Raw genomic sequence first — 20,311 nt, 5'->3', positions numbered from 1 at the left:
GAAATGGGGCGCTGTGGGATAGGAAGCGGTCTTTAACAAACAGGCTGTGATTAGACAGGTGGAGCCTCACCAATCTAATTGCATATGATAATGTTAATTGTTCCATTAAACTGATGATGCAGCTGGCCACTTGGGTGGCTCCACACGGGTTTTGGCCGGAGCCCAGTCTCTGTCTGTTTGCGTCAGTCCCTCCCGCCTTTCCAGGTGTATTCACCTATAAAGCCCGGGCACAGGGGCAGCGGTAAACCAGAGCTCGGGTTCAAGGCCACCATGAAGACCACACTCGCCCTCCTGCTTCTTGTTGGACTCCTTGCTCTCTCCGCTGTCCCTCCATCGGAGGCGGATGACATCTCAGGTGAGTCCATCCTGCTGGGGTTTCTCCTAATGACCAGCCCCCGGCTGCAGGGTTCCTCTGCAGGGGGTAAAGTGTTGTCTTTGAGTTAAGATCTCCTGGTGTCAATCAGCAGGTTCCTGAGCTTGCAACTTCTCACTGGTGATGCCCAATGAAGCCGACACATGCCTTGGGTTGCTCGTTGTCTTCTGCGAAAGGGATGCGACATAGCACTTCAGGCAGCGCTGGCCCTTTCAGGGAGGGACCTAGCCTGAATACCATATGTTTTGTTCCCCGTCTGTAATGGCATAGCAGGCTGGAAAACAAGGGGCTGAAGGGTTGTCCAGAGCAATGCCATTGGTTATGGTTGATTCCAAACTTTTCATCCACCAGTCTTCAGTGTTGCATATCTGCAGTGAGGCAAGTCTGTGTATCTCGCGCTGGATACGCATTGTGGGTAGGACGCAGTGGCGTAGGCGGGGTAGGACCTGAGCATGCAAGGTCCACCCAAAACCTGTAAACCCCCGCTAAGCAGCACTGTGGGGGCATTTGCAGATGTTAATGTCACTGAGGTGGGCCCAACTGCGTTAGCTTCAGGCCCCACTGGTTAGTCCATCCTGGCTACGTCTCTGATGGGCTGTCTGAGATATGGTAACGTGAGTCAAGTACTTCCGTGAGTTGGCCTTACATATTAGAACTTGCACCGGAAGAACAGTGCAAGACTGAGTGTGTGATGAGTGTGTCAGTATTATGAGTCTGGTTTGTGCAGGAGCTCCTGGCTGTCAGAGTTAGGGTGTTTCCTCACTGGGCAGTTACAGGCTAATGGTTTCTGCTTGACGTGGCGGCACCATCACCTGAGCTTGACAGGAGGCGGAGCTCTGTGGCAAAGGGGCGGAGGGAGGAGCATACTTTATTGTGATTGGTGGAAAGATTTACACCAGGCCTAAATGAAAAGCGTGTTCCCTATGTTACTTACAATCCTCGTCGTAATCACCGAAACATGGCCAAAATGTTGTTAGGGTGCCTTGGTTCACAGACCCACAGGACCTTTTTCAGGACACTGATTGGCTAACTCTCATTTGTGCAGTGTGTGTGTGTGTGCATTTTAGTAATGTGCATCCAAATAGCCTAGTTGGAAAATAGCCAATCCGATTTGTTTGGTGCTCAGGAACAGTTTGTAAATGGACATCATTGTGAAAGGTGGGTCGTTAGGGTCATTTGGAGAGCGCACAAACAAAACTTCAAAAGATGCATAGCGCAAAAAACAATATCTGCTATTTCATTGGTTTGCAGAACTGGTTCATTGTCCAGCGAAAGAACTCCCTTGTTCCACCTCTCTGTCTGTCTAAACACTCACGGGGACGTATGGGGCTGAAGGCTGATCGCACCTGATTGAACTTGTGGACCCGGTTCGATCCCTCATACTGGGTGTGCAGGGATATTGGTACCCATTATGGCCACTGAATATAAATAATGTCTTCTTATGAGGCCATAGGTGCCACTTCCTCTAGCCATTGGTCTAAACAGAGGCAGGTGGACTTTCCCTAGTACTCCTAGTTTGCCCGTCACAGGTGACCCACCTGCATCGCGGCATAGTGATGTGGCCTAGGACTGGTCAATGGCGCAAAACAAGCCTTGACTTTTTGGGGCACTTTCGACTCCAGAGGTACATCCGCACTGTCCAAATCAGGGACCTGGAATCGTGCCAGGGTCTGCACAGCCATGTAAAAGAAATAACGTACCCCGCCAGAAATGTGTATTACCCCGCTTGCCTGCCATGTGTGTGTAGCTTCACGGAGGAGCAATTGCAGTTGTGCAGGAGTTTCAAGCAGGTGCATCATGTTGTGGGCTCAGTGGATGCACTCAGGGGGTCCAAAGTGACCCCTTCTCCTACAGCTGGTCCGAGAAGGAGAGCTGAAGTTCCCTTTTCTCCTAAAGGTGGAGCAACTTTGGAAACAGGATCTTGTTAGCCAATATCAATGGGATTCACAAAGCAAGCTGAAATTCGACCTTTACCATCAACCCATTTGCCCAATTTTACTATGTGTGTACACTTGAAATTATTTAAGCTGCCAGATAGGTCAGGAATGCTACATCCACTCTCAGGGTTATTCCAAAAGTTTAGTTGAGTTTGGGTGAGATCACCATTTTTCCGATGTACACTCCGGACGGAGGTAATTTCTCCCATCTGTCAAGTTCCTCTATTAAAGTCCTCTTTGGTGCATGTATATTGTCTGGGACAGTATCTTTCAGGGTCTCCTTGGCTTTAAACCTCATGTTCTTGAGAACCGTTCATCACACGTCAAGATCTATAATCCACTATCTCGGCCCTAGACTTGGTCTTCTTCGCCATTCTTGGTCCTGGTAATTGACTCTGGTGATTGACACTACTTCACCATTCTTGGTCCTGGTAATTGACACTGGTGATTGACACTACTTTGCCATTCTTGGTCCTGGTAATTGATACTGGTGATTGACACTGCTTCGCCATTCTAGGTCCTGGTGATTTACACTGCTTCCCCATTCAGCGAGTGTATTCTGCAGATTAGAAACATGTCTACAACTGTCACTGATCAGTTCTCTGGCATTGGATAGGGTAAGCAGGATGTTGTCCATCTAGCAGATGGTCTTTGCATTCGTGAATGCTGTGGTAATACTCATGATGTCCATGATATCAGCAAATCAAAAGAGGTGATGGCTGTAAGGTTTAGAATGAATCTTAACCTCTGGCATTGCTCTGGTCAACCCTCCAGACCATCGTTCATCACCTGCCAAGACATTACAGAAGGGGAAAGACAATATGCAAATCAGGCTTGATCCCACCCCAAAAGGGTCAGTCCATCCTGAACTGCTAGGTCACATCCCTTATGCGCGAGACCACAAGCATCCCCAGACATGTTTCTGACTCATTGGGCGTCATTAGTGAGGTTTAGCTTGGGTCTCTAGGCCCAGCAGACACAGGACCCAGGCCTAAACATGTCTGAATTGCTTGTGTTTCTGCGCAGCAGGGACCTGCCCTAGCTTTTTGGGCTGGGCTGTTCCCATTGGTGGCACAACCTGACTGATTTGCATATGGCTGGTCCTCTTTTGCAATGATGCAGATGGGCTAAAAAATGGTGGTGTGGAAGGATGCCAATAGCAGTGCCAGTGGTTCAGATTTATTGACAACCTTTACCCATCACTTTATTTGGCTATAGTTTGTCTCCCTGTGTGAGAGGGGGTATGCCCAGACGTGGGTCCCTTGCTCTGTGAGCCAAGCTGCACCTCAGTGATGAGGCCGAACAAGGCCGAAATATGTCTGGGTTGCTTGTGTTTCTGTGCAGAGGGGACCTGTCCTAACCATTTGAGATGGGCTGCTCCCAGTGGTGGCAGTACCTGACTGATTTGCATATGCCTGGACCCCTTTTGCAATAGCGCAGATGGGCTACAAAAAATGGTGTGGAAGGATGCCAATAGCAATGCCAGTGGTTCAGATTTATTCAAAACCTTCTACCCGTCACTTTTTTGGTTATTGATGTCCCTGATGCCTTGCGGGAGGGTGTCCAGGACCTGTAGGAACACAGGATGGGCTGGCTGACCTTCCTGCCTAGTTTCTGTCGAAATCAAGAAGGGGCCGAAAATATGTCCACTGCAACTTACCCTAGTACACTTTATGAACAAAGCCACACTTTGTTAACAACAGGGTCTGCAAGAACCAATCCCGTCAGTACCTTCAGTAAGTACCCCCACTCAACTATGTCAAAGGCCACTTAGTGATTTTGCACCCCAACAATTCCCTCTCCTTCCACTGTGTTGGAAGTCATCTGGCTGAGAACTGGAGCTCAGAGTGCAGGGCTTTCCATAAATAAATCACAGTTTTCCTGCGCAGACCTTCCATCAACCCGGCGAAGCTCTTGGATCAAACATAACGTCAGTTTAGTTGTGCAGTTCCACTCTGTCGAAGTATTCCTCAATACTCACGTGTAGCAACAAATCCTTTCATGAAATTCTCTCATCGATACAGTGCAGGATTTTGCAGTCGGCTCATTGTAGCAGAAACTGTGCTTTCCATAGTGCGCTCAAAGGCAGCTACAGCCCTTTGTTGAATGTTGTCTAAGCGCTACAATTCAACGTCTAGGCCTATTGAGCAAAAGGGCCCAGAGTTCCTTACAGTGACTTCACAGTCAAATTTCTTCTGCAGTTCCAGACTCCCCCTGTTTCAAATTCAAATTCAGCAGCTGAACAAACCATAGTTATGTGGCACAGTGATTCAGAAACATCTTTAGCCATGCAAAATCAACAGCATTTGCCTTTCATAAAATGAACTCACACAAAAAACCAAGACAGGATATTTTTTTCTAATAGTGTTTTTGAAAGCGTTAAAAGTTGTGCATTCTTTAAACTCCAAGAACCAACACATTTGTTTTCCCTGGAACATGCAGTACCGGAATGCGACATTTCACCTTTAGTTGTTAGTTATTTTCCATCAGGTTATAAAGTGCAGTGGTGTAGTGTTCGGCCTACAAACCTGAAGACTCTGGTTCGATTCCCGAGGTCGGCCTTAACCAACAAATTCAAGGATGTCTTTCAATGTTTTTCATTTTAGCTGGGGGGGACTGAGTCCACCCTCTGGAAAAAGTGGGTGGACTCTGTCGACCGTCCTTTAACGTGAGTTCCTCCACGAGACAGCAAGCATCTGCTTGTATTTCCATTGTCAACTTGTCAATCAAGCCAATGAGCGCCTCAGTAAAGGGTGGACTGAGGTTTCAGGTGAGAGCACCCTGATCTCTCTGAAAGGCATTGGGCCTCATTACAACCCAGGCGGTAAGTTCCCTACTTTACCACCATGGTGTAAACTCTGTTTACACCATGGTGGATGGCGGATTTACCGCCCCATTCCAAGGTGAGTGGGGCGGTAAATCCCCATTTCCCATTTACCCTTCCCCATTCCCATTTTTGCCCCATAGGGCATAATGGAAGTGGGGAAGGCGCTAATTACGGCACCGTAAATTACAGTGCCGTAATTAGCACCAAGGCGGGTTAGCGCCTTGCATTTTAACGGCTGCTAAAAGCAGGCGTTAAAATGGTAATCAGGGTTAACGGCGCCGACGGCGCCGTTAAACCCTTAACGCCTGGGTTGTAATGAGGCTCATTGTCTATATTTCGGCGTTCCAGACACCTTAAACCCAATGTTCACATGGAAACCCTCTGTAATTTGAAGAATCGTCCTTCTGCACAGCTGGTGCCAGCTGATATCTACAGAGCCAACCCCTCCTAGCTGACACCAGGAGTGACTGGTACACTCCTAGATCTTCTTGGGTCTGGCATCATCACCCTTGGCTGATCAGGAGCAGATTTGTCTTTGTGCCAAGTATGAACGGATGTTATTTTGGTGAGGGTTCATAGTTATTTGCTACCTTTATGATGTCCCTGGGCAGCCAATTCTCATGACAGAAGGCTTGTGATATTTACAACATCAATCGTAGACCTGTTGTATCAGCAATACCAAGTACCTACCACTTTTTCAGACAGCTAAGGCATCTGGCATTTGTAAATACGAACCACACAACGATTTACATTTTGACAAAGAAGCAGAAATAATACAAAAAGCAGAAGGTCAGATCTTTGTGGAAGCTAATTCCTTGTCCATAAATCCTGCAAAGACAAAGGCTAGGCAGTTCACATGCGCTCGTAAAAAGACTGCATATAGGTGGCACGTACAGTCGGATGAAATTGATAGAATCGATTCTTTCGTTTATCTGGGTTTCAGGATGAACGCTAAAGCTTCGGCCTCATCTATCTGCGAATGACTATCTATGAAGGCAGTCAAACTGGCAACCCAATTGCAGAGGGTAAACTCAAAGTTTGGTAAATTTTCACTTCTCCCATACCGCAGATTGTATGAGGGCAAAGTTGTCCCAAAGCTACTCAAAGGCATTGAGATCTACAATCCGGCAGTAATTGACTACTTGCCTAAATTAGATCTGGAGAAAGGTACTATCCTTACCATCTTCTACTCCTCACTCTATTATCCGGTATGAATTGGGGACCTTCTCTTTGAAAGCCAGAGCATTCCGGCAATATCTGTCACCATATTTGAAGATGCTGGATTCCCCACCTCATTCCCTGGTGACTGATCTAGGGATAGCCTGTCAAATGGGTGGTTCTCGAGCATTGTGGGAAATAAAGGCAATTGCACTGGCGTGCTTGTCAGAGACAGGGGTGTACTGTTGAGGAATTAGTAGGGAAGAACCAAGACAAAGTGAAAAAAGCATTGTTTGTCGGGGACTGAAGAAATACGGTGACCAAATTCCACGCATAACCCTCGGTGAGCCATTTAAGGGAGGAGCATAAAAAAGGGTGTTCTGGCACCGCATCTGTCGATTTATTAGAGCAAAACAACACTGTCTACCTTCATGAGCTTTCGATTAAATATATTGAGCACAAAGGAGACATTGTTAAGATATGGGCTGGTCACGGAAAGTGCTGCCTTTTCTAGATATTGCAGAGAGGAGACGACAAGAGAAAACGTAAAGCATATAATTAATAACTTGTGTGGCACTAAAATCGCTAAGAACCAGAGCATTCTTTAGAAAAAATAACCTCTTTAACGAACACACAGGTTGTACAATGGATCAAATAGGGATATAGTGGGCCTCATTACAATGTTTCTGGTTCGGAAACAAGGGTGCCGGTAAGCTCACTGCCACCCTTGTTTCCAGACTGGCATATTACAGGTCTGCCTGCCGGAGCCGCTGTTCCCGACAAGTCTGACCCTAACGGGCACAGTGGCCACGGTACGCAAACTTGTCACGGGAGCACCAGCACCGTTCCTAGGGGAATGGGGATTAACAAAGGTACCAGCACCTGACTTCTCGGCCGCCGGACTTGTAATAGCCCGGTGGTAGTCGGAAGTCAGGCGACGGTAAATTATCACGGACCCGTAATGAGTCCCATTGTCCATCAGGGAGAACAGCCTCAACAGTAAATGCATCAGTGTCATTCTTTTGCTCATTAACGCCTGCTTTGGATGCTTAGTGGACTGTTAATGTACTTTTTATTTTTCTTGGGTCAATTTTATATAGAATTGAAAACTGTACAGTTTCAATTACTTTTATGTATCCTAATTATTATTCATGAAAATGTATTCACGTGTATTGTTAAAGGTTGAATTCATTTTTAACCAATAAAACAAAAAACAAAAAAAGAAGGTCAGATCACAGAGCCATTGGGAGACTACAGTCGGAGAGGTGTGAACCTCGGAGGAGTAAAAGAAAGGGAGATTAGAAAGATGAAGCGGATAGAGAACGAGAGAAGAAAGGGAACGAATGCACTGATCAGAAAGAGCCAAAGGAAGGCGATGATTTGCTGATAGAGGAAAGCGCTGCCAGCGAAGGAGAGGATAAACTAAAGGCCGACAGCAAGAGACTGCAACCTTTGGCTAACCAAATGTTTTAGTCAGCAACACAGACAATGGACAGGAATTAGGGGAGTTCTGGCTTAGAGCACGGAGGCTGAGCAGAGCGATCAAGATGGGGCAGACAAATAGGCGAGTCGCAGACAAACACAGTGAATAGAGGCATTGACAATGGAAGGAGTGGGAGGAGCAAGACAGAAGCACGTGAGAAGGGGGGATAAAGAAGAGATCCGCAGAAATAGAAATAGAAAGGAAAGAAAGATGCAGAAAAGTGGATCCGGAAGTAGTACAAAGCTTAACCGGGTGGCCTGCTGGAGCAGCATGCGGCAGGCTTCTGGGCCAATGTCGGACACTTGTTGGAATGCACTTAGTAGCTGGGAGTTTTTATAAATGTTACTACCACAGTGTGCTATAAAAAACCACCACCTGCCACATATGTTTTGAAAGGATATATGGTTCTGCCATAAGTATTGTGTAGCACTACGCTGGGAGGCAACGGAGTGCTGTGCACACCACCCCATTTGTCGTGAAAGGTTATGAAAAGAGTTTTTTTACATGTGGGCCACTTTATTTCTGGGGTGTCACAGTCCATTTTTCATATTGTACAACTATCTGCTGTGGAGGAAAAGGAAGTTCTCGGATGGTTAGACATACATGCTAACATGTTTACATGTATGTCTGCTTTTTAGCATTTATTCAAGACACTTATGTGATCTTTTGCCTGTCCTGGGGGTACAGTTTGCCAACTACACAGACGATACCCAGAGCGTACTGAAGCTATCTGGCTCATATGCTGATGACTCAGAGCAAATAAATAACATTTTCTTGGCCAAACAAGCATGGATGGCTCTGAACTCCTTAGCGTTTAAATATTTCTAAAACTGAGCTACTCATTCTAGGCACTCAACAAAAACAAAAAAAACTTGAATCTAATTATGGGTTCCTAGTCATTGCATCGAATTCATCATCGACATACCATTCCATCTAAAAAAAATGCATCGAAAAAAATTGCACCGAATGCATTTTTTAAAAGATTTTTTTTAATGGGGGGGTCCCTTACCAACCCCTCCTTTTTTAACCTTTAAAACCCTTTATAAGTAAACTAAACCCTTTACCTTTAAAAAAAAAATGCATTTGATTCTTTTTTTTGATGCAATTTTTCCGATGGTAAGGCATACGATGGTATTGCATTCGATGCAATGACCAGATACACTAAGGCCCTCATTCTGACTCAGGCGTTAAGGGGTTTACGGCGCCGTAAACGGCGCCGACCCTTAACGCCTGATTACAAGGTTCCCTTTGCGGGATGGCTTTTAACGGCTGCTTTTTTGCAGCCGTTAAAATCCATGCCGCAAAGGGACCTTGGCGATAATTTGGCGATGATTTGTCATACCTGTAACTTTCTGTCAAGATATGCGCCCGGTTGCCTTTGGGCCTGGTCTGCGCTATATAAATAAATAAAATAAATTAAATAAATAAATTACGGCACCGTAATTTACGGTGCCGTAATTATCGCCTTTCCCCATTCCCATTATGCCCTATGGGGCGAAAATGGGAATGGGGAAGGGTAAAATGGGAAATGGGGATTTACCGCCCCACTCACCTTGGAATGGGGCGGTAAATCCGCCAACCACCATGGCGTAAACATAGTTTACGCCATGGTGGTAAGGGTACGACCCAGGCGGTAACTTACCGCCTGGGTCGTAATGAGGGCCTAAGTATGAGAGTTTTACTATAGCAGACCATGTTATCCCAGTCTCTAAATCGGTTAAGACTCTGGGAGTTCTTTTGAGCCCCGGTTATGTTTTACCAGGCAGGGTAGCCATCTTAAATCTTCCTGCTATTATTACGTCCAGCTATTATGGCAGATTCGTCCTCATTTGTGTGAGACAAACCGAGCAATGATTGCTGCTGGTCTCATAAACTCTAAGCTGGACTACTGTAATAGTCTGTTGCTAGGGACCTCGCAGACCAACCTGAAAAACTGCACGCGGCTCAGAACGGTGCTGTACGCGCTGTTTGTGGTTTGAAGCGTCAAGCGCATGTTACTGAAGCCCGGAGGAGACGACATCGGCTTCCAGTTCGACAGAGGATTTAGTTTAAGGGCCTAGTTATGGGTTTCAAGTGCCTCTATGACGAGGCACCATCATAATTGACAGCTAGAATAAACAATAACCCAACGTGACCTAGGATCTAATAACATCATCAGACCCAGCCAACCACGAATCACTCTCAAGAAAATGGGTGCAGCCATTTTTAACTCCTGGGCCCCGACACCGAGGAATGCACTCCCCGGGTTCCTTGCTGACAGTGACTGGACTGCGCTCTTCAAAAAACACTTGAAGACTTTCCTTTATGATGAAGAACTTGGGTAAACTACTGGAGTTCCTTTCGGTCTTATGGACATTCTCCATATCTTGTCTTACATGTTTTTTCGTTACCATTTTAGTGGAATGAAAGTAGGCTAAAGTATTGTTATCGGTTGAAAGCCTGCCCTCACTTTACTGTTTTGTATCTGTCTGAGGATCTCCTGGCTTTGCTTGCACTTAAGTATCTGTTGCAAAGATTCCTGGATTGTGCTTTCCTCTTTGTATCTGCAGATTTTGCTTGCTGTTTTCTCTCAGTTTCAAACCTCAACTGACGAATAATGCTGTTATGGTTCTGTTTTAACCCCTTTTTGCATAGACTTGCATAATAGCCTGGCAGTTAGTTAAAGATCCCATGTCTTTCCTTCCTGTACACATCTGTTGTCAATAACCCTGTCTTTGCTTGCTTTCATGTATATATTGTAAAGCTCCTCTGACTTTGATCACTGCTATATACCTGTTGTACGGATTTCCTGACTTTAAGGTCCTCATTACAAGGTTGGCGGTATCTCTGCGATAAATCTGCAGTGATACCACTAAACGCAATTACCTTTACTGCCACTTGTTCTGATGGATTTACCGCCAGATTACAAGTGGTGGTCGGTGTTAGTCCCCATTAATTGGAGTCCACAGGACTCCATGGGGGATTTCGGCAGCGTTACCGCCGGCAGTAATTCTGCCAAAATTACAGTTTTTTCGGCCAAAAGGTGGCAGATTTACCTCCAGTTCTTAGCTGTATTGGTTTGCTTGCTGTATTCACCTGATGCTTTCTGTATGCATCTGTTGCTTGCTGTATATATATGTTGCTTGCTGTAGGCACCTGTTGCTTGCTGCATGTATCTGTTGCTTGCTGCATGCATCTGTTGCTTGCTGTATGCATCTGTTGCTTGCTGCATGCATCTGTTGCTTGCCGTTGCTTGCTGTATGCATCTGCTGCTTGCTGCATGCATCTGTTGCTTGCTGCATGTATCTGTTGCGTGCTGTATGCATCTGTTGCTTGCTGCGTGTATCTGTTGCTTGCTGTATGCATCTGTTGCTTGCTGCATGCATCTGTTGCTTGCTGTCGCTTGCTGTATGCATCTGTTGCTTGCTGCATTTATCTGTTGCTTGCTGTATGCATATGTCGCTTGCTGTATGCATATGTCGCTTGCTGTATTGGTATTGCTTTGCTTGCTGCATGCATCTGTTGCTTACTGCATGCATCTGTTGCTTGCTGTATGCATCTGTTGCTTGCTGTATTGGTATTGCTTTGCTTGCTTTATGCATCTGTTGCTTGTTGTATTGGTATTGCTTTGCTTGCTGCATGCATCTGTTGCTTGCTGTATGCATATGTCGCTTGCTGTATTGGTATTGCTTTGCTTGCTGCATGCATCTGTTGCTTACTGCATGCATCTGTTGCTTGCTGTATGCATCTGTTGCTTGCTGTATTGGTATTGCTTTGCTTGCTTTATGCATCTGTTGCTTGTTGTATTGGTATTGCTTTGCTTGCTGTATGTACCTGTTGCTTGCTGCATGCATCTGTTGCTTGCTGTTGCTTGCTGTATGCGTCTGTTGCTTGCTGTATTGGTATTGCTTTGCTTGCTGTATGCATTTGTTGCTTGCTGTATGTACCTGTTGCTTGCTGCATGCATCTGTTGCTTGCTGTTGCTTGCTGTATGCGTCTGATGCTTGCTGTATTGGTATTGCTTTGCTTGCTGCATGCATCTGTTGCTTGCTGTTGTGCGTCTGTTGTACAGCTCCCCAATGCTTCCTTATGATTGTTTAACGATCCTCTAGATTTCCGTTCATCGCTGTTATCTGCTTTTGCAGATCACCGTGGTACATGCCCACGTTTTTATGGTGGTCCAGAAAACTGCTATAAAAAGGAGATCAAATGCCGTGGTGACTACGAATGTAAGCGTGACGAGAAGTGCTGCGACGCTTCTAAATGCTTAAGGAAATGTATGCCGGCAGAGCGACCAGCAGGTAGGTGGCCAGCTTTACAGTGCGCATGCGCCCGCTTGGGCAGTTCCCTTCATATACTACAGTCTCCTGCACCTAACCTCACGCGCAGAGCCCTATGCTGGTTTAGCTGGGGAACTAGCAGCAGGGAACAGGAGGGGGAAAGGATGGGGAGAAGGCTGGACCCAATAAAATGATTTATCATGTCGGTGATGAGGGATTTCACTAGGGGGACGTGGAACTCCAGCCGGTGCAGTTAGGATGGGGAATGTTTGCTGGGGTAATAAGGGGCGGCACCAAGACGATATAGAACATGTTCAAGGTAAGTTCACAAGACATGTCAATGCTAGAATCTCCCGTGTCGCGGTTATGCAGAGAAACCATTTATTTCTCAACCTTGATGTCTGTTAATCCTACAGACTTTCTCTTACTTACACTAAGACGTGTGTGTAACACATTCTTGCTCTTTCACACCGAATGCATAAAATGCATCTGTTCTAACATGCAATCCATTCTTTTGATGAGCATGTAATGTAATGAAACAGACAGGCCCCTAGACACAAGATGACATGTTCAGGCATGTTAGCACATGTTGAGAATGTGTTTGCTTTATAACTTTGATATTGGTGATGGTCTCCTTTGATTACATGTCTGTGGTACCTCTATACAAGTGCCCATCTCCCAATCTATCCATGAATAACGTTACACGGTAAACTCAGGTTACAGCTCGCCAGGAAGTAGGCAATTACTTCTACACATGAGACAGTGCCCATCCCCCAATCTATCCATGAATAACGTTACACAGTGAGCTCAGTTTACAGCTCGTCAGGAAAGAGGCGATTACCTCTACACATGAGAAGTAATTGTTGCTTGCTGCATGTATCTGTCGCTTTCTGTATGCATCTGTTGCTTGCTGCATGCATTTGTTGATTGCTGTATGCATCGGCTGCTTGCTGCATGCATCTGTTGCTTCCTGCATGTATCTGCTGCTTACTGTATGCATCTGTTGCTTGCTGCATGCATCTGTTGCTTGCTGTTGCTTGCTGTATGCATCTGTTGCTTGCTTCATGTATCTGTCGCTTGCTGTATGCATCTGTTGCTTGCTCTATTGGTATTGCTTTGCTTGCTGTATGCATCTGTTGCTTGCTGTATGCATCTGTTGCTTGCTGTATTGGTATTGCTTTGCTTGCTTTATGCATCTTTTGCTTGCTGTATGCATCTGTCCTTGCTGTATGTACCTGTTGCTTGCTGCATGCATCTGTTGCTTGCTGTATGCATTTGTTGCTTGCTGTATTGGTATTGCTTTGCTTGCTGCATGCATCTGTTGCTTGCTGCATGCATCTGTTGCTTGCTGTATGCATATGTTGCTTGCTGTATTGGTATTGCTTTGCTTGCTGCATGCATCTGTTGCTTGCTGTTGCTTGCTGTATGCATCCGTTGCTTGCTGCATGCATCTGTTGCTTGCTGTATGCATCTGTTGCTTGCTGCATGCATCTGTTGCTTGCTGCATGCATCTGTTGCTTGCTGCATGCATCTGTTGCTTGCTGTTGCGCGTCTGTTGCACAGCTCCCCAATGCCTCCTTGTGATTGTTTAAGGAATCCTCTAGATTTCCGTTCATCGCTGTTATCTTCTCTTGCAGATCACCGTGGTACCTGCCCACGTTTTTATGGTGGTCCAGAAAACTGCTATAAAAAGGAGATCAAATGCCGTGGTGACTACGAATGTGAGCGTGACGAGAAGTGCTGCGACGCTTCTAAATGCTTAAGGAAATGTATGCCGGCAGAGCGACCAGGAGGTAGGTGGCCAGCTTTACAGTGCGCATGCGCCCGCTTGGGCAGTTCCCTTCATATACTACAGTCTCCTGCACCTAACCTCACGCGCAGAGCCCTATGCTGGTTTAGCTGGGGAACTAGCAGCAGGGAACAGGAGGGGGAAAGTGCAGTTAGGATGGGGAATGTTTGCTGGGGTAATAAGGGGCGGCACCAAGACGATATAGAACATGTTCAAGGTAAGTTCACAAGAGATGTCAATGCTAGAATCTCCCGTGTCGCGGTTATGCAGAGAAATCATGGAATCATTTTAAAACCATTTATTTCTCAACCTTGATGTCTGTTAATACTACAGACTTTCTCTTACTTACACTAAGACGTGTGTGTAACACATTCTTGCTCTTTCACACCGAATGCATAAAATGCATCTGTTCTAACATGCAATCCATTCTTTTGATGAGCATGTAATGTAATGAAACAGACAGGCCCCTAGACACAAGATGACATGTTCAGGCATGTTAGCACATGTTGAGAATCTGTTCTCTTTATAACTTTGATATTGGTGATGGTCTCCTTTGATTACATGTCTGTGGTACCTCTGTACAAGTGCCCATCCCCCAATCCACCCATGAATAACGTTACACAGTAAGCTCGGGTTACAGCTCGCCAGGAAAGAGGCGATTACCTCTACAAATGAGACAGTGCCCATCCCCCAATCTATCCATGAATAATGTTACATGGTAAACTCAGGTTACAGCTCGCCAGGAAGTAGGCGATTACCTCTACACATGAGACGGTGCCCATCCACCAATCTACCCATGAATAATGTTACACAGTAAGCTAGGGTTACAGCTCGCCAGGAAAGAGGCGATTACCTCTACATATGAGACAGTGCCCATCCCCCAATCTATCCATGAATAATGTTACATGGTAAACTCAGGTTACAGCTCGCTAGGAAGTAGGCGATTACCTCTACACATGAGACAGTGCCCATCCCCCAATCTACCCATGAATAATGTTACACAGTAAGCTCAGTTTACAACTCGTCCGGAAGGAGGCGATTACCTCTACACATGAGACAGTGCCCATCCCCCAATCTACCCATGAATAATGTTACACAGTAAGCTCAGTTTACAACTCGTCCGGAAGGAGGCGATTACCTCTACAAATGAGACAGTGCCCATCCCCCAATCTATCCATGAATAATGTTACATGGTAAACTCAGGTTACAGCTCGCCAGGAAGTAGGCGATTACCTCTACACATGAGACGGTGCCCATCCACCAATCTACCCATGAATAATGTTACACAGTAAGCTAGGGTTACAGCTCGCCAGGAAAGAGGCGATTACCTCTACATATGAGACAGTGCCCATCCCCCAATCTATCCATGAATAATGTTACATGGTAAACTCAGGTTACAGCTCGCTAGGAAGTAGGCGATTACCTCTACACATGAGACAGTGCCCATCCCCCAATCTACCCATGAATAATGTTACACAGTAAGCTCAGTTTACAACTCGTCCGGAAGGAGGCGATTACCTCTACACATGAGACAGTGCCCATCCCCCAATCTACCCATGAATAACGTTACACGGTAAACTCAGGTTACAGCTCGCCAGGAAGGAGGCGATTACCTCTACACATGAGACGGTGCCCATCCCCCAATCTATCCATGAATAATGTTACACGGTAAACTCAGGTTACAGCTCGCCAGGAAAGAGGCGATTACCTCTACAAATGAGACAGTGCCCATCCCCCAATCTATCCATGAATAATGTTACATGGTAAACTCAGGTTACAGCTCGCCAGGAAGGAGGTGATTACCTCTACACATGAGACGGTGCCCATCCCCCAATCTACCCATGAATAATGTTACACGGTAAACTCGGGTTACAGCTCGCCAGGAAAGAGGCGATATGGGTGTAGTAACTTCCCAGAAAAAGGGTTATTTTCTTTTAGGTTATATTAGAGTATAATCATCATTATTTTCTGCCATATACTTACATAGAGTGGTATTTTGGGGTTAAAGCGTCACCAGAAAGAATGTTTTTCTTGCGTGGTACTCTGACAGTCTGCCTAGCAGTCCCTGTAGAAAAGAAACACCCATGGAATGAAATGTATGATGAAAACAGAGTTCAACCTCTGCCCTCTTTCGGTGCAGTGTAACCAGGTCAACACTGCATCTGTGACATTGAATATGTTTCTACATTTCTGCTGTCTGATCCGCCATCATGGACCGCAAACAAGACATCAAGGCCTCCAACAGTGCACAGGAAGCCGAACGCACGTGACAACCTCTCCCCTTCCCCAATACACAAGACAGACCAATGGTCACTGCATGTGAAACCAAGCTCACCTGCCTTGAACTTCCAAAAGACCAAGCACGGCACAGGGAAGTGGCTATCAGAGCATATGGATAGGGAAGTGGCTATCAGAGCAAACAGGGCACACTAACCAGGGGAGTTGCTAGGTCTGGAAAAGACCCGGGGCTAAGCTGATGTCGGAACTGTTGGGACTGGGGGCTAGCTAGCCTTTTGGCTGTAGCTCCTGAGATTCTATCAGGGGCTACAACCAAAAGATCAGGGGCTATAGCCCCCTTAGCCCCCCCTAGCAACGCCCCTGACACTAACACAGGATAATGATGAGATGGGTGGCCGAGACATGATGCAGCCAGACAAGGAGATAGCAATGGAACTGTTCAGTTCAGATAATAGAAAGGGAGCCTTCATTAAAGTGGCAATGGGACCACCCTCCAGAGTGTCTGGCTCTCTGAGGAGCTACTTCCAACTATTGCGGAGAGTTGGCCATCCAGGGAAGATGCAGCAGGGCATGGTAGAACTTGCAGAGTTCCAAAAAAAGGGTACTGACCAACTTCATGTAGATTGGAGGCAATAATGCTGGCCAGAGGCCCAATGTTTGCAACAACGCTATTCCGAGAGGTGGCTTCAGCACAGTGGATCATTATTTCATGGTATCTGGTGAATCTATCGATGGACTTTCTTTCCATCGAGGGATTTGCATCGGAAAAATATGCATCAAATGCGTTTTTAAAGGGTAAAGGGTTACGTTTTTTGGGGGCTTTTAATGGGTAAAAAATAGGGGCTTGGAGGGGACCCAGACCCCCAGTAAAAAAATGCATTCAATGCACATTTTTTCAATGCCACATTTTCGATGGAAAGGACCTTCAATGGAAAATATTCGATGCAAAGACCATAAACCTTATTTCACTCTGAACACCACATTTGAAAAGAACTGTAAGGTTAGGAGTGGATGAGAATATGTAGCGTTTTTAGATCTGGGAAAAGCCTTCGACTCTGTGGATGAAAATATCCTTTGGAATAAAGTAAATTCTATCGGAGCCCCGAAGGGACTCCTAAAATTGGTACAATTTTGCGAAAACGATACGACGGCGTCGCTTTCCCTACCAAGGAATGGACAAGACACGTCGACCTTCCATGATAATGGAGGAGTTTTGTTTGTTTTGTTTGTTGTTTGAAGGAAGGAAGGAAGGAAGGAAGGAAGGAAGGAAGGAAGGAAGGAAGGAAAGACACAGGCAGAGAGGAGAGGGGATGGGGAAGAGAGAATAGAGGCAAGGGAAGTAGAACAGAAGCAGAGAGAAGAGGGGATAAGTAGGTATAATTGACTGTGGCCTAGAGGATAGGGGTAGACAGGGAAGGAAGGAAACACACGGGCAAGGGAAGAGAGAATGTGGAAGACAGGCAAAGAGAGGAGGTATGAAGTACGAGGACAGGCAGCTATGAAAGAGGCAGGAAGGAAGGCATCAGAGAAGATCAGGAGAGCAACATGGTGCAGACAGAAGAGAATGTGGAAGAAAGGGAAGTAGCGAAAACAAAAGAAGAGGAGGAGAGAAGAAATGTAGAGAGAAAGCAAGCCGAGTGAGAGCAGAGGCGAGGGAGATAGAAGAGAGCAAAGCGACAAAGGGAAATGACAAAAAACAAAGCAGAGACAAGGAAGAGAACACATGCGGATAGAAGAGAGGTGCAGGCAAATGGCGCAGAGAAGCAAGAAAGAGAGAAAGAAGGCGGGGGGGGGGGGGAAGAGTGAAAGAGACCCGAGCTGGGAGGATGAGATGGGAGCGACTGAGGCTGGATACATTCAGAACTGTCCTCGCATCCAGGCAATGCCCGAGGGAGAATTGGGGGTTCACAGAGCAATTTCCTATCGAGGTTGGCACTCCTGACCGGATGATCTGATATCATGCACTGTATTTTAAGTAGCCGATTAAATGTTAATGAGCAGGGGTAGACTGGCCTATGGGGAACTCTGGAGATTTCCCGGTGGGCATCTGCACCCTGGACAGGGGTGGACTGGCCTATGGGGAACTCTGGAGATTTCCCGGTGGGCCTCTGCACCATGGGCAAGGGTGGACTGGCCTATGGGGAACTCTGGAGATTTCCCGGTAGGCCTCTGCACCCTGGACAGGGGTGGACTGGCCTATGGGGAACTCTGGAGATTTCCTGGTGGGCCTCTGCACCCTGGGCCTCCGTGTGATATTTCCAAATTTTCTCATAAAGCATTGGGCTTGCTGAAAATGCGTCATATGGGGGCCACTTTGAACCTCATTTCCAGGGCCTCTTTTGGTCCCAAGTAATTAATTCCAGGGCCTCTTTTGGTCCCAAGTAATTAATTCTAGGGCCTCTTTTGGTCCCAAGTAATTAATTCCAGGGCCTCTTTTAGTTCCCAGTCCACCCCTGTTAATGAGACCGATTTTACACATATCTATGCATTGTGTGTGTAGATCAATTGCTGTGTCCCACCATATATTCTCAGTGATTGTATTGGTACATGGAGTGCATAAGGGTGAATTGTAACTCATTGACAGTTCATAATAAAGTAACAGCAACACCCACACTATTGGAAATGAATACACATTTTGACTTGCAGGCAACCACTGTAGTTCCTTTCTCGGGACCTGCTTAATCCTCGAGGGAAGGAGCACCCCCCCCCCCCCACCTCCTCAAGTAGAACCAGGGATGGTCTAGGATTCAGCTGCTCTCTCCTCTTTTGACTTTTGCAGATTACGACGATCACCATGGTCACGATCACCACGACGATCACAACGATCACCACGACGATCACAACGATCACCACGACGATCACAACGAGCACCATGATCACGGCGATGACTGCCCCCGCCTTCACCCGGAAAACTGCTATAGAATGAAGGTCAAATGCAGGGACAGCAAAGGGTGTCCTCGTGAGATGATCTGCTGCAATCTTCCCAACTGCATTAGAGACTGTGTGAGGAGGGACACAGGTAGGCAACTGGCACTCTCTGACCATTCCCCTTTGCAAGGCGCTATAAGACAGGCCAACTGTGCGCCGAGTTCCCATACAACAGGTGGATCTAAATAAGGTTCACTGCAGGCGAGCCTGGAGTGGGGAACAGATAGATAGCCCAGGATGACACAGAGCGTCTGCTACATGAGTCAGGACCCAGTGTCCATGGTGCAGGAAATGAGACAGGACAGATGAGGAGTGAGAGATGCTTTCTGGCAGACATACTAAGAGAAGGCAGTAGGCTGATGTGGACAGTGAGCTGGTTTCAGGGTCATGGCGTGGGTCATGGCGTGCTCTTGGCGCACATACTAAGAGAAGGCAGTAGGCTGATGTGGAAAGTGAGCTGGTTTCAGGGTCATGGCGTGGGTCATGGCGTGCTCTTGGCGCACATAATAAGAGAAGGCAGTAGGCTGATGTGGAAAGTGAGCTGGTTTCAGGGTCATGGCGTGGGTCATGGCGTGCTCTTGGCGCACATACTAAGAGAAGGCAGTAGGCTGATGTGGAAAGTGAGCTGGTTTCAGGGTCATGGCGTGGGTCATGGCGTGCGCTTGGCGCACATACTAAGAGAAGGCAGTAGGCTGATGTGGACAGTGAGCTGGTTTCAGTAGCCTGGCGTGCGCTTGGCGCGCATACTAAGAGAAGGCAGTAGGCTGATGTGGAAAGTGAGCTGGTTTCAGTAGCCCGGCGTGCGCTTGGCGCGCATACTAAGAGAAGGCAGTAGGCTGATGTGGAAAGTGAGCTGGTTTCAGTAGCCTGGCGTGCGCTTGGCGCACATACTAAGAGAAAGCAGTAGGCTGATGTGGAAAGTGAGCTGTTTCAGGGTCATGGCGTGCGCTTGGCGCACATACTAAGAGAAGGCAGTAGGCTGATGTGGAAAGTGAGTTGGTTTCAGGGTCATGGCGTAAGCTTGGCACACATACTAAGAGAAGGCAGTAGGCTGATGTGGAAAGTGAGCTGGTTTCAGGGTCATGGCGTGGGTCATGGCGTGCTCTTGGCGCACATAATAAGAGAAGGCAGTAGGCTGATGTGGAAAGTGAGCTGGTTTCAATAGCCTGGCGTGCGCTTGGCGCGCATACTAAGAGAAGGCAGTAGGCTGATGTGGAAAGTGATCTGGTTTCAGGGTCATGGCGTGCGCTTGGCGCACATACTAAGAGAAGGCAGTAGGCTGATGTGGAAAGTGAGCTGGTTTCAGGGTCATGGCGTGG

General features: G+C 46.8%; 1 protein-coding gene across 1 annotated transcript in view; it reads left to right on the top strand.

Annotated features, from left to right (window-relative positions):
• Positions 1-270: 270 nt before the first annotated feature.
• The window catches only part of LOC138452786 (waprin-Enh1-like), a 45,615-nt gene continuing 25,574 nt past the window's right edge, over positions 271-20,311 (top strand). The window contains exons 1-4 of the mRNA XM_069605126.1: positions 271-355; positions 11,903-12,058; positions 13,675-13,830; positions 18,844-19,083. Coding sequence (XP_069461227.1) covers positions 271-355; positions 11,903-12,058; positions 13,675-13,830; positions 18,844-19,083 — 637 coding nt within the window. The remainder of the gene's footprint in view (positions 356-11,902; positions 12,059-13,674; positions 13,831-18,843; positions 19,084-20,311) is intronic.

Source organism: Ambystoma mexicanum, chromosome 4p (genome assembly GCF_040938575.1).
Source record: "Ambystoma mexicanum isolate Mex_15411 chromosome 4p, UKY_AmexF1_1, whole genome shotgun sequence".
Classification (NCBI taxonomy): Eukaryota; Metazoa; Chordata; class Amphibia; order Caudata; family Ambystomatidae; genus Ambystoma; species Ambystoma mexicanum.
The sequence above is the reverse complement of the archived record's forward strand: the minus strand, read 5'-3'. Positions and strand labels throughout refer to the sequence as shown.